General features: G+C 42.7%; 1 protein-coding gene across 13 annotated transcripts in view; it reads right to left on the minus strand.

The window, feature by feature from the left end:
* The window catches only part of ANK1 (ankyrin 1), a 346825-nt gene that overhangs the window by 71736 nt on the left and 262802 nt on the right, over positions 1 to 12287 (minus strand). For 9 of the 13 annotated variants that reach the window (XM_077262199.1, XM_077262200.1, XM_077262203.1 and 6 more), the window contains 5 exons: positions 8333 to 8426; positions 7468 to 7561; positions 4961 to 5058; positions 1831 to 2055; positions 1587 to 1741 (listed from right to left, as the gene is read on the minus strand). In XM_077262199.1, coding sequence (XP_077118314.1) covers positions 1587 to 1741; positions 1831 to 2055; positions 4961 to 5058; positions 7468 to 7561; positions 8333 to 8426 — 666 coding nt within the window. The remainder of the gene's footprint in view (positions 1 to 1586; positions 1742 to 1830; positions 2056 to 4960; positions 5059 to 7467; positions 7562 to 8332; positions 8427 to 12287) is intronic. The other 4 variants (XM_077262204.1, XM_077262207.1, XM_077262202.1 and 1 more) reach the window with 1 other exon arrangement.

Below are 12287 nucleotides of genomic sequence, written 5' to 3' on the forward strand. Positions count from 1 at the left end.
GGTGATGGTTTTACAACCACCCCACAGGTATGTGCCCTGACATAATGTGCTGGAGAGAGTTAAGGTGCCCTCATACACATTGGATGGTCTGACCATCCCAAGAAAATCAGCATTGACTTTTACCTAATGTGTATGGAGACCTTAAGCCTGACACAAGTTAAGCTGCTGATAGGAAACCAAGATTTGGTAAGTATAGTAAAAAGTCATAGAGCAAACAACAGTCTCCAAATGATAACTTTATTATCACTTACCCAAAACATTAACTATCTAAAGATATGAACGTATGTAAGTGTAACCATATAAAAGAGTCATTCTGGATTAGAAAACCTTTCTTAAAGAGAATCTGTCAGCAGGTTTTTGCTATGTAATCTGAAGACAGCATGCTATAGGGGTTAAAACACAGATTTCAACAATGCCCTTCTTATCAAGCTCTGTGGTTTAGTTCGCTTACAAAGATTGTTTTAGCACCAGTAGCTTATCATTGATGTAACTAGCTGGTTGAGTGAGCCCTGGTCCGACTCCGCCCCCTCCTGTGATAGGCACCTCAGTGTCTATGGACTTTGTAAATACAGAGCCTGGTGTGGGCGGGGCTAGCTTTCTCAGCTCTGCTTGATGCTAAATCTAAAAGCTCTGATTGTGTCAGAACTGCTGCACCCAGTAATCTAACTGATACATCATTGGATTCAGCTTCTCGTTGCCTACACCAGGCTGCTCTCAGATAAGGTAGCAAACACCTGCTGATAGATTACCTTTAAGTACTCTTTTAGGGAATACTGATTTAATGGATCACTTGCTCATGACCATCAGCAGCTGCAAATAGTTTCTCTTACTCTGGAGGACCCAACATGTCCATGTAATACTCAAAAAGCATAGTGATGTCAATGGGAGTTGTGTAACGCTTTATCTCCTCTGTGATCTGGAAACCCTTGCTGCCAGGTCCATCTACAGATTACAGTTGATCATTAGTGGTCCAAGTAGTGAGAAACCCTTTGGTTGGCGTATTGTTAGAGTGGTGTCTAAGAATGAAGGGGTTATTCCCAATTTCATATATGGGTATTGTAGGATAGTGCTCGTAAAAACAATTTACTGGTTTAAAATTTGAAGCCACTCTTGAAATATTGACACTTTTCTTTTGTTTACAGCACTTTGCCAAGGAGACCGACCACCGTTGATGTCTGACATGTCAGCACTCCACTGAAACTGGCCGAGATTAGAACTGACCAGCTTCAAAACAGTGCTTACAAGTTCCTTGGAGAGGAAGGTGTAAACATTGCGCATGTTTTGCCGTCTAGCAGCAGTGGGCGGTTTCCAAGGCAATGAGATGTAAATAAAAGAAAAGTGTTTATATCTCAAGAAGGGTTGAAAATTGTAATAGGCAGTAAATTGCAAACCTGCTTGTATTTAAAAGCACTATTCGACAAAACGCATTTATGGAGATGGTAACAGCCCTTAAAAATGGATGTGTCCAAAATCATTACCCAGCCATAACATAAGGAATCTGATATAATTATTCAGGACTCAGATCAACATTTATCCTTCTATATCGTGAGGAATAACCATTTCTTTTGTTAAGGACCACATCTTACCTTCATCCATGCCACTCAGTGCCTCTTCCAGATATTCCTTCCCATAACGATTCTGATGTTCTTTCCACACTGACCCGTTATCACTACGCAGGATAACCAGTTCTCGATCACCGCGTCCCGCCGAGGAGAAGTGAGGGATCTCCACCACCACTGGGCTACAAGTACGGGAGTGACATATATACATCAGGAAGACGAATAGGGAAAAGAGCTAAGTACTAAACTGATACAACACTAAGGAACCCACCTGAGAAACTGAGCCCCGGTAGGACCCAGAGCGATGATCCTGCTGGTCAGACCCTCTTCTTCACCCAGTGGAGGGGGGCAGTTCAGCTTTTGTGGTTTTACAAGGCGACATGTTATTCTGGTGGGTGCGGCACAAGTCCTAGGTGGTATAATAACCCTCAGACCATTGTGACGGCTTCCACGCATTGATCCACCCCGGGCATCTACCATAAAACTGACTAAAAATCTGCAACAAAAAGTCATTTCAGTAAACTTTGCACAATTATGTAGCACAAGTGAATATAAATAATACTGTAATACATTTTACACTGAAAAACTGGTAAAATGCCTCAGTTAACGATAGATGGGGAGAGATGTAGGAAACATCTCCATGGAGGAGTGGGAAGAGGTCCTTGGATTGATAGGAAGATCTCGATTAATACGGCCCAGAGAAGGTCTACAGGATCCCCAAAGCATTATGTAAGGTGGGCCTCAGGGGAGACGATGTTTGTCCAAGATGGAGGTAGGAAAGAGAGGACTTTATGCATATGTTTTGGTCTTGCCCCAAATTGAGTAAGCTGGGGGAAAATGTTGGAAAATTAGTAATGGAAGTCTATGGTCTCCAAATCTCAATTAACCTAAGACATGTATTTTGGACCTTATTTGGGATGAGGTAGGTCCGGGTCCAATCCAGCTGGCCATAATCACTCCAGAAAGCCGTAATCATGGACTGGTTAGCAAAGAGGATGTATATTAATAGGGGAGCAATGGCTAAGTTTGGTAAACAATGGGGTGTATATCTCACCACGGAGCTGGATTCACAACTACACTGCTCAGTGCTGCTGCATGATGTTCCCCATGCTGCTACTTTCCAGCATTTGTTTAATCTCACCCACAGAGAGATTCACAGCTACACTGCTCAGTACTCCTACATGATGTTCTCCATGCTGCTACTTACTAGTGTTTTATTTCACTCCAGAGTTAGATTCACAGCTACACTGCTCTGTACTCCCATATGATGTCATCCATGCTGCTGCTTTCTGGTACTTTTTTTATTTCACCACAAAGCCACATTCACAGCTACACTGCTTAGTACTGCTGAATTCTAGCAATTGTCTTATATCGCCCCACAGCTAGATTCACAGCTACGCTACTCAGTAATGCTGTAGGTTTTCCTCCATGTTGCTGTTTTCTATTAATTATTTTATCTCACCCCAGAGCTGGAGTCACAGGTACACTATTCAGTACTATTTTATAATGTCCTCAATACTGCTGCTGCTTTCTAGTAAATGTTTTATTTCACTCCAGAACTGGATTCACAGCTATACTGTTCAGGACTGCTTTAAAATATCCTCCATACTGCTGCTTTCTAGTAAGTGTTTTATTTCACTCCAGAACTGGATTCACAGCTATACTGCTCAGGATTGCTTTAAAATGTCCTCCATGTTGCTGCAGATACTAAACATGTGCATGATAAAGATAGAAGATCAAGAATCCCTTATATCTATGTGTGCAGTGTATGGGAGACATCATAGCAGCTAGTCTCCATCCACTAGCTCAGAGACAACTGCTAAATAAATATGTAGCCTGCAGAGTGGAAAAACTGGTGAAAAATACAGGATACAGATAATAATATGAAGAGAAACAGTATTATTCTTCATATATACACATGACTGCTTTTTCTGAAAAGTTCCCTAATGCTAGAAGCACACTGTAAGAGTTTCTAATGACCTTTGAATGATAAACGACATAAAAGCTGGCATGGAGAATAAAATGGCAGCATCAGTTTTGCATCACCATGGTCCCCGCTTGCCATATGTATGAGGTTTCTTTTGTCTTTGATGCAAATTCATGAATATTTGTTGCATAATCCGTCCTGCGGTCGTCCAACATTTATTGCTAAAGCAGATTTATGACAGCTACTGATGGCGGCATGTGAAAACACCATCTGCGGCACAATACTTGTTGAGATTGCGGGGCTGCTTTTCTGTAACATTCACCTACTATAAACCTGTTCTGGTTTGCACAATCTATATTTATGCATCCCAAGTTTGTCCTATTTCATTTTTTTTTTTGTCTTTTTGCCAGGATTGTGCAAACTGGGAAAAATTATTTTGCCAATCTAAATAGATATTTAGGTAAAGTATATACTTCATGCATAGGATACATGCATCATCCATAAGGTTGGAGAAGCCGGAACCCTGGGGTGGCTGTGTTAAATGGGTTAGGTTACTTACCCCTGGCGACAATTTTTCTTCTTTTTTTAACATTAATTTTGTGCCTAAAAATCATTTTTGCAATGCTGTTTTATTAAACATTTTTGCACCATTTGGCTTTAACAGGCTCTTTGTTTCCTTGCACAGTTAAGTTTCGATGTGGGCTACGGTCATAAATCAGCTAAAAATGAAAAAATGAAGCAGATAAGTGTTAGAAACTCTTCCATTGGGCCGCAAGAACAAGCTCGCTGGAAGATTCTCTGTTAACTTATTTCTACAGTTATCAATAAACACGGAGGCTGTAGGTAAAATTGGTGCAAAATTGTTTATGAACCCAATTACAAAAAGGACTTATAGTCAAAAGTACGATACAGAAAAAAACCCAAAACTGTCCCCAAAGGTGGACAACCCCTTTAAAAAGAGCACTCAGTGGGTTTTATCCATACACCTTCTATACTTGTTGTCCAGTCGTTCCATTGACAGCTATCTCTCCTAAACTCGTCAAATACATGAACTTGGGACGAGGCCAAGAAAATGTCGAATACGGGAAGGGGAGTCAAGCCGGCCATACACATTAGATAGTGGTCAGCCAAACTATTGTTCGGGTAATAAGTTTATTTCAGGCCGCTTTAGGGGTTAACTCTCTCTTTTGAGAGTAAAGAGTAGGGCATGCTGAAATCAAGCATGCCCGATCCTTCGCTTCTGCAGTCAGGACTCTGTGGTTTATTACAGTGCTGTCTAAATACTGATATTAATATGCAGCCAGAGGTGTAACTTGAGGTTTCAGGGCCTGAATGCAAAATCTACAAAACCTATGATGTAGCCTTTGGGTTCCTGCAGGCACCAAGGCACAGGTGGCACTGCCCGCCTCTGCATCACGATAGTGGCATTGTAATGAAAAGCAGAGATCCCTACTGCGCCCTACTCGTCACTCACCCAGTATGGACAGGACTGGCCACAGGACTGATATTGTCCGATGTCTCGGTGGCGGGACTGCTGGGGATCAGAGATTCATCGTCTAATTCCCTAGACAACTGAAATCAGAAAGAAACATTTGTTTTTTTGCTAATAATAATATGGATTTGGACCACCCAATAATGGGCAAGGATGAGAGGAAGCAGGCAAACTAGCAATGCAAAATAATGAACTATTATTAGTTGAGTAGGAGGAACTGTTTTCTTTTAGCTTCCACCCCAAGGATTTACTTAGATTTACCTAGTGACCCAACAGCTCGGGAACTAGAGGGACCTGTTATTCCATGCTACGTCACCATAGACTGCTGATGCCAATAATGGAGGTCACCACTAACGTCTACTCTACAGTCCAACATCAAGGCACTAATACTTTATATATTATGGAAGATGTGGTCATGTCTCAGTCATTATGCCCCACGTGTATTTACCTTACAATCCTGAGACAATTATTGGTGACCACTGTGCCCCCAAGTATTCTGGGCATTATGGATGTATAACGACATCCTAATTATCAAATGGGTTTACCACTGAAGTTATTTTTGGGTGATCACAGGGTCACCACTCTGGGAGTAATTTTCACATCGGGCTTCAAAATTACGTAACTGAATGGCATCAATCACGTGACCATTAACAAAAACAGGTAGCAAATAGGCAGGGTGGCCTAGTGACCCATATATTACAACTTTGTCATTAAAATATTGATGATGCATGCATATGTGTTCCCAGTACTCATGCTCCCACATAGCTCCACAACATCCTTCTACTGACCTGGAGTCTCACTACTGAAGTGGTGTCCCTCTACTTTCCAGGTATCCCTCTACTTACTGCTTCTACTGACCCAGTGTCCATCTACTAATCCAGTGTCCTTCTACTGGCCTGATGTCCCTCTACTGATCCCGTGTCCCTCTATTGATGCCGTGTCCCTTTACTTAGTGCTCCTACTGACCCAGTATCCCTTTACTGATCTGGTGTCCTTCTACTGGCCTGATGTCCCTCTACTGATCTGTTTTCCTTCTACTGGCCTGATGTCCCTTTACTGATCTGGTGTCCTTCTACTGGCCTGATGTCCCTCTACTGATCTGGTTTCCTACTACTGGCCTGGTGACCCTGTACTAATTCCGTGTCCCTCTACTGATCCCTTGTCCCTCTACTTACTGCTCCTACTGACCCAGTGTCCCTTTACTGATCTGGTGTCCTTCTTCTGATCTGGTGTCTTTCTCCTGGCCTGATGTCCGTCTACTGATTCCATGTCCCTCTACTGACCCCGTGTCTCTCTACTGATCCCGTGTTTCTCCACTGAACCTATGTCACGCTACTGATTCCGTGTCCCGCTACTGATTCTGTGTCCCTCTACTGATCCCGTGTCCCTCTGCTGATGTCGTGATCCCTCTACTGATGTTATGTCCCTCTACTGATGCCGTGGCTTTCTACTGATCCCATGTCCCTCTACTGAACCCGTGTACCTCTATTGAGCCCTTGTCCCTCTACTTACTGCTCCTACTGACCCAGTGTCCCTTTACTGATCCGGTGTCCTTCTACTGATCTGGTGTCTTTCTCCTGGCCTGATGTCCGTCTACTGATCCTATGTTCCTCTACTGATCTCATGTCTCTCTACTGATCCCGTGTCTCTCTACAGTTATTAGGTTCTTTAGAAGGACGTAGATCTGGGGATTTATTCTGATGGAATATAGGTTGAACTGGATGGACAAATGTCTTTCTTCAGCCTCGCTAACTATGTTACTATGTTACTGATCCTGTGTCTCTCTACTGAACCTGTGTCCTTCTTCTACTGAACCCATGTCCCACTACTGATCCCGTGTCCCGCTACTGATCCTGCGTCCCGCTACTGATGTAGTGTTTCGCTACTGATGTCGTGTCCCTCTACTGATGTTATGTCCCTCTACTGATGTCATGGCTTTCTACTAATCCAGTGTACCTCTACTGAACCCGTGTCCTTCTACTGATCCAGGGTCCCTCTACTGATCTCGTGTCCTTAACTGATCCTATGTCCCTCTACTGATCCAGTGTCCTTCTACTGATACAGTGTCCTCTACTGATCCAATGTCCCTTTACTGATCTGGGGTCCCTTTACTGATCCCGTGTCCTTCTACTGATTCCATGTTCCTCTACTGATACAGTGTCCTCTACTGATCCAATGTCCCTCTACTGATCCGGTGACCCTTTTTGCTCATACAAAATCCACAAATATTGGAGCTAATCAATATATCTGCATAAATAAGTCTACTGCCTTGGTTCCTTATTGTACCTGCCTGGATATTCCCTGCATATTAGACCTCCATCCTGTTTTGTTAGCTCATGATTTTCTTTGCTTTTTGGTGCCTATATTCAGCCATTTTTAGTGTTACTGGGTAAAGGAAAAACTGATGAAGGACATGAACCCACCCGCATGAAAAAGTGTTTTCTTCCAGCCATGATCCATAAGTACCCCTATAAATACACACTGCTTACGCTTGAATTATTTACCGGTTCATCCTCCTCCTTTTTAAGTATGACAGTCTCGGGAGTGACACAGGGAATTCTGGGAATTGCAGGTGATCCAACGCTATAAAAGGAAAGCAAACAGAATTATTTTTGGAACATGAAAATAACAGTCTTCTATGGTATCACTTAACGAGGTAGCAGAGGCCAACTTGAAAGGTTAGCTTACTTGATCTGTTCACTTAGTGTTGGCGGATGCTTGGGTGGTTGGGTGCTATTGGGCTACTAGGATGCTACCCCGGCCGATGACATGTTGCTGTGACAGTGGGCGTCAGGCAGTGTGGCTTCTAAGGCTCTTTTTGACTTGGTTTTCCCATTTTAGGGTTATTTGTTGGTGGTTGCAGGCCCCTGAGGTGCAATAGGTTGTATGTGACTTGGGCAGTGGTTGCGGCACAGTGATTGCGGCATAGTGGTTGATAAGGGAATTTGCTGTTGAGGGTCTATGTGTGGCCTGAGCCTAAAAGAGTAGGGACTCACTTAAAAAAAATGTTGCTTTGAATTGTGACAAGTGGAATTGTACAGCCCCAAGTAAAAAGGTTCACATCCGTACATGTCATGATGGTATGGAGGCCTAATAATCAGGAGAGGCACTGAGGGGGTCGGCATTCAAGTGCCGACTGAGGACGTTCATACTAGTCTTGTCTGGTTACCATATTGGTACTCCATGGCAGTTGGACCATAGCAGGGTGAACTTACCTGGACACCTCTTGTGATCACAAGGCCCATGCGATGTAAGGATGACGATGTATTGACGTCATGAAGTGGACAATCCACCAAGGTCTTGAAAATCTTTTTGCTTAACCCTACCTTTTAATATATGTTTATTTTTACATACCCCTGATCGAGCTTGGGTAAGAACTCCATATCTGTGTCTTCATCGGGCTCCCTTGGTCCTGTGTGAGGAGGTCTGAAGTCTGGAGGCTCCTCTCCTGAAGACAGTAAAGAGGAAATACAGACAACTGCCAATAACTTGGGCCTCGCATTCATACAAATGGCAGCCACATATCTATGTACACGTCACGGAGGGGGTTTCTGGAACAGCTTCACATAAGAACAAAGTGACATACGCAGATAATAATTTGTGTAAGAAGACGGTCACACACACAACGTGCAAACAGGCACAAGACATAGATATCTGATGTGTGCGGCAGGAATGGCCCACAGATTGCAGAAGCCTGTAATAGTATGCATTATGCCAATGAAAAGCATGGCCATGACTTATAAAGAGGTGAGTGTTGCTTCCCTTTATATAAAACATATAGTGGACTACCAACTCATGTCATGTCCTTGGGACGCAAGGTCTGGACTACGAGTGTGGCTATGTTGCTCTGTGTAGACCCAACCTAATGTGTTATGGATTATTGGGTTCAACCATTATTCTATAATGACCTTGTATGGCGGCATGTTACCCTACAGTTCCATATTACGACTGGCGAGGTAGAAACGCTATGTAAGATCTCACGCACACAGGAGCAAACATGGGGCATGACGTTAGGCAGAAACGGGTGTGACGGGGCATATGGCTTTTGACACAATAATAGGGGTTATTTCTAGATAAGTGCAGCAGCTAATATAAAAACGTTCCTGAGATTGTACATTCAGTCACTAAATACTAAACACTACATGAGAACGCAGCCTGACGTAGTCCAGTAGAGAATACATATCCCTATTCCTTAGATGAAAACTTCCCAAACTTCTTCCTCCAGGAGCTCACTAGACAATCCTTCTAGGTATCCTTGCAGGCATCATCAGTCACCATGCTTGCCAAAGGAGGGACATGAAAAATGGAGGGTCATGAAGAGTACCATCAGTACCAGTCATGAGTGACCATCTTTATACTCTTGCCAGTTCAGTTTCAAGAAGGAAGTTAACACATAAAAGGGGGTAGTCCCATCGATAACATTACTACTTATGCACATGATAGATGATAAATGATCACTGGAGGTCTGAGAACCCTACTTAGATCCCCACTAAACCAAAAACCTGCTCATGTGTGAACAGTGCGGTACTAATCATGTGCGACCATTGCTCCATTCAATGTCCACAGGAATGGTGGAGACGCACACCCTCACTACTGCTCCATTCACACAAGACACTTTGGGACACCAGTTCTTGTGATCAGTTTAGGTACCAGCAGTCACATCTGTGGACAAGTATTGAATGCTGTTTTTGGGACAACCCTTTTGAATCCAACGTCTGTTTTATAAATGGATCTAAAGCAAAAATCCAAAGAAGACACTCAGTTTTCCGAATGCTATAGACACATGGAAACCCAAAAAGGATTGGGCCCATTCTTATCATCCTATGAATGTGTTTATAGCTGTCCTATGGCAATCATCAAAGAAGAAGATCTCACTGGATTTCATGGACCACTTGTGCTGGGACAATTGGGTCCCTCCAGCTGCCCCCGCGCCTCATCAAGCAGGTTCAACAAAACTAATATAGCAAGTGGTTCCTACAAAATACAACTTTTACTGACTAGTGTTGACTCACAATTATTCGCTCCTTCATGACAAGCATCTTTAGTACTTAGTAGAACCCCTCAGGCTGTTATCACCTGCTGCAAACGTGATGTATAGCCAGACATTCCTCATGGGCAATGGCCTCCAGGTCACTAATATTTTTGGGTTGGACAAGAGAGGGGTCCAAAAAGTTAGGAGATTATTGCCTTACACAAACAAGGCGAAGGATACAAATAAATACAAATGTACTGAATGGTTCTAGAGATAGAGATAGAAGAAGAGTCCACAAGTTCAAAGTTATAGGAACACCGTCTATACTTCCTGGATATGGCAGAAAGAGGAAGCTGTCACCGACTGTCATTATTTCTAAGGAGGCAAAGGGTCAAAAACCTTTGAGTGACAGCAAAAGACCTACAGCAAGAAGTGGTGGCAGCAGGTATTAGGGGGCAGCTACATCAAAGTGTTTACACCGGAAAACTAAAGTAAAACACTTTGATTAGTTTCAAAAAATTTTGTGCAACCCAGCGTTGCACAAAAGGTTTGCGATTTTTGGCACTTTTTCACCAGTTTTAAGCACCTCTGCCAAAATTGGTAATGCTTGGGAAAAGCTGGGGAGTAACATTTTTGGCAAGACAAATTAATTTATGTGGAGTGAATTTGGGGCATCTTATTCCAGCATACCCCTCATTAAGACTAGTGTACTAAATACTCAACTTCATGAATCGGTGCCTAAGGTTCCAGTTTGTACAGTAAGAAGCTATTAGCTGACAAAGAACTCTATGGCATTGGTAATGCTGAGGAAAAGCTGGGGAGTAACATTTCTGGCAAGACAAATTAATTTATGTGGAGTGAATAGAAATTTTGAGATTCTGTTTTGTGGAGTGGTAATAAAAATTTAAACTTTTGGACCTTTGGAGCAGTGGCATGTCTGAAGGAGAAAGAATGAAGCATGTACTAAAAAGAACACCCTGCCTACAATGAAGCATGACAGTGGTTTGGTCAATAGTGAAGCAGGGTGGCGGCTTGGTGATGCCTACAGTGAAGCATAGTGGTGGCTCAGTGATCTCTATTGTGATACATGGCAATGATTCTGTGATGGCTATAGTGCAGCATGGTGGTGGCTCAGTGATCCCTATAGTGAAACATGGCAATGGTTCTGTGATGCCTATTTTGCAGCATGGTGGTGTCTCAGTGATGACTGCAGTGAAGTATGGTGGTGGCTTGCTGATCATTATAGTGAAACAGGGAGATATCTGTGATGCCTATAGTGAAGCATGCTGGTGGCTCAGTGATGCCTCTAATGAAGCATGGTGGTGGCTTAGTGATGGTTACAGCGAAGTATGGCAGTGGCTGCTCAATGATGCTCTGGGGCTGCTTTGCTTCCTTTGGCATTGGAAACTTGCATCTTGTGGAGAACATGACGGATACAATCAAGTGTCAAGAAATCTTAAGAGAATACATGATGTCTTCAGTAAGGAAAACAGAGATTGGGTGTCATTAAATCTTCCAAAATTTCAATAATCTCAAACAATCCTCATAGTCCACTAAAGCCCGGTATAGGAAAAGTCCTGGAAGATTCAGGTGTGACGCTCACAATCAATATGAACCCAACAGAAAATTGTTGGTGGCATTTCAGGAAGTCAATTTCTGCACAGAAACCCAAGAATATTAGTGACCTGGCTGGAGGCCATGGACCATGACGATTGGGCCTAGATTCCTCATGAAAGCTGACAGAAGATGGCGTCTGACTAAGCATCATGTCTGTAGCAGGTTACGACAGCCAGAGGTGATCTACTAAGTGCTAAAGACGCTGGTCATGAAGAGGTGATTAATTCTGCGACTGCAGTAGTGAATAAACCGGCACTTTGTGTCTAGTTTGGAGAAACCACTTGTTATATTAGTTGTGTTATTTACATTGTCCTTGTTTGATTGGTTTATTGTAAAGAGCAGAAAGTTTGTTAATAAACCTGATTTGCAATGGAGGGTGGGAAGGTGTCATCATTTTGATTGCAGCTGTACTAAAACTTACGGTTTCATCATGGAGACACCTGACCAGGTGTAAAGCACTTGCGGAGCTTTTATCAATAATATCTCATTTTAAAAAAAGGAGTCAAAGAAATGCAAAGACGGAATATAAATAACACCGTAATGGAGACGATGACTAAAAGCATTCTCGTTGTAAATGAACGCTAATTATCTGTCAATGGAAACCTAATGAAACCCGCTAATTACTTCTGTTTATACAACGACGTGCAAAACTAACATCTAATTAACACACTTTATAGCACCAAGAGAAAGTTTTTAAAGCCCAAGTGTAATGATGAAAAC

Source organism: Ranitomeya variabilis, chromosome 5 (assembly GCF_051348905.1).
Source record: "Ranitomeya variabilis isolate aRanVar5 chromosome 5, aRanVar5.hap1, whole genome shotgun sequence".
Lineage (NCBI taxonomy): Eukaryota > Metazoa > Chordata > Amphibia > Anura > Dendrobatidae > Ranitomeya > Ranitomeya variabilis.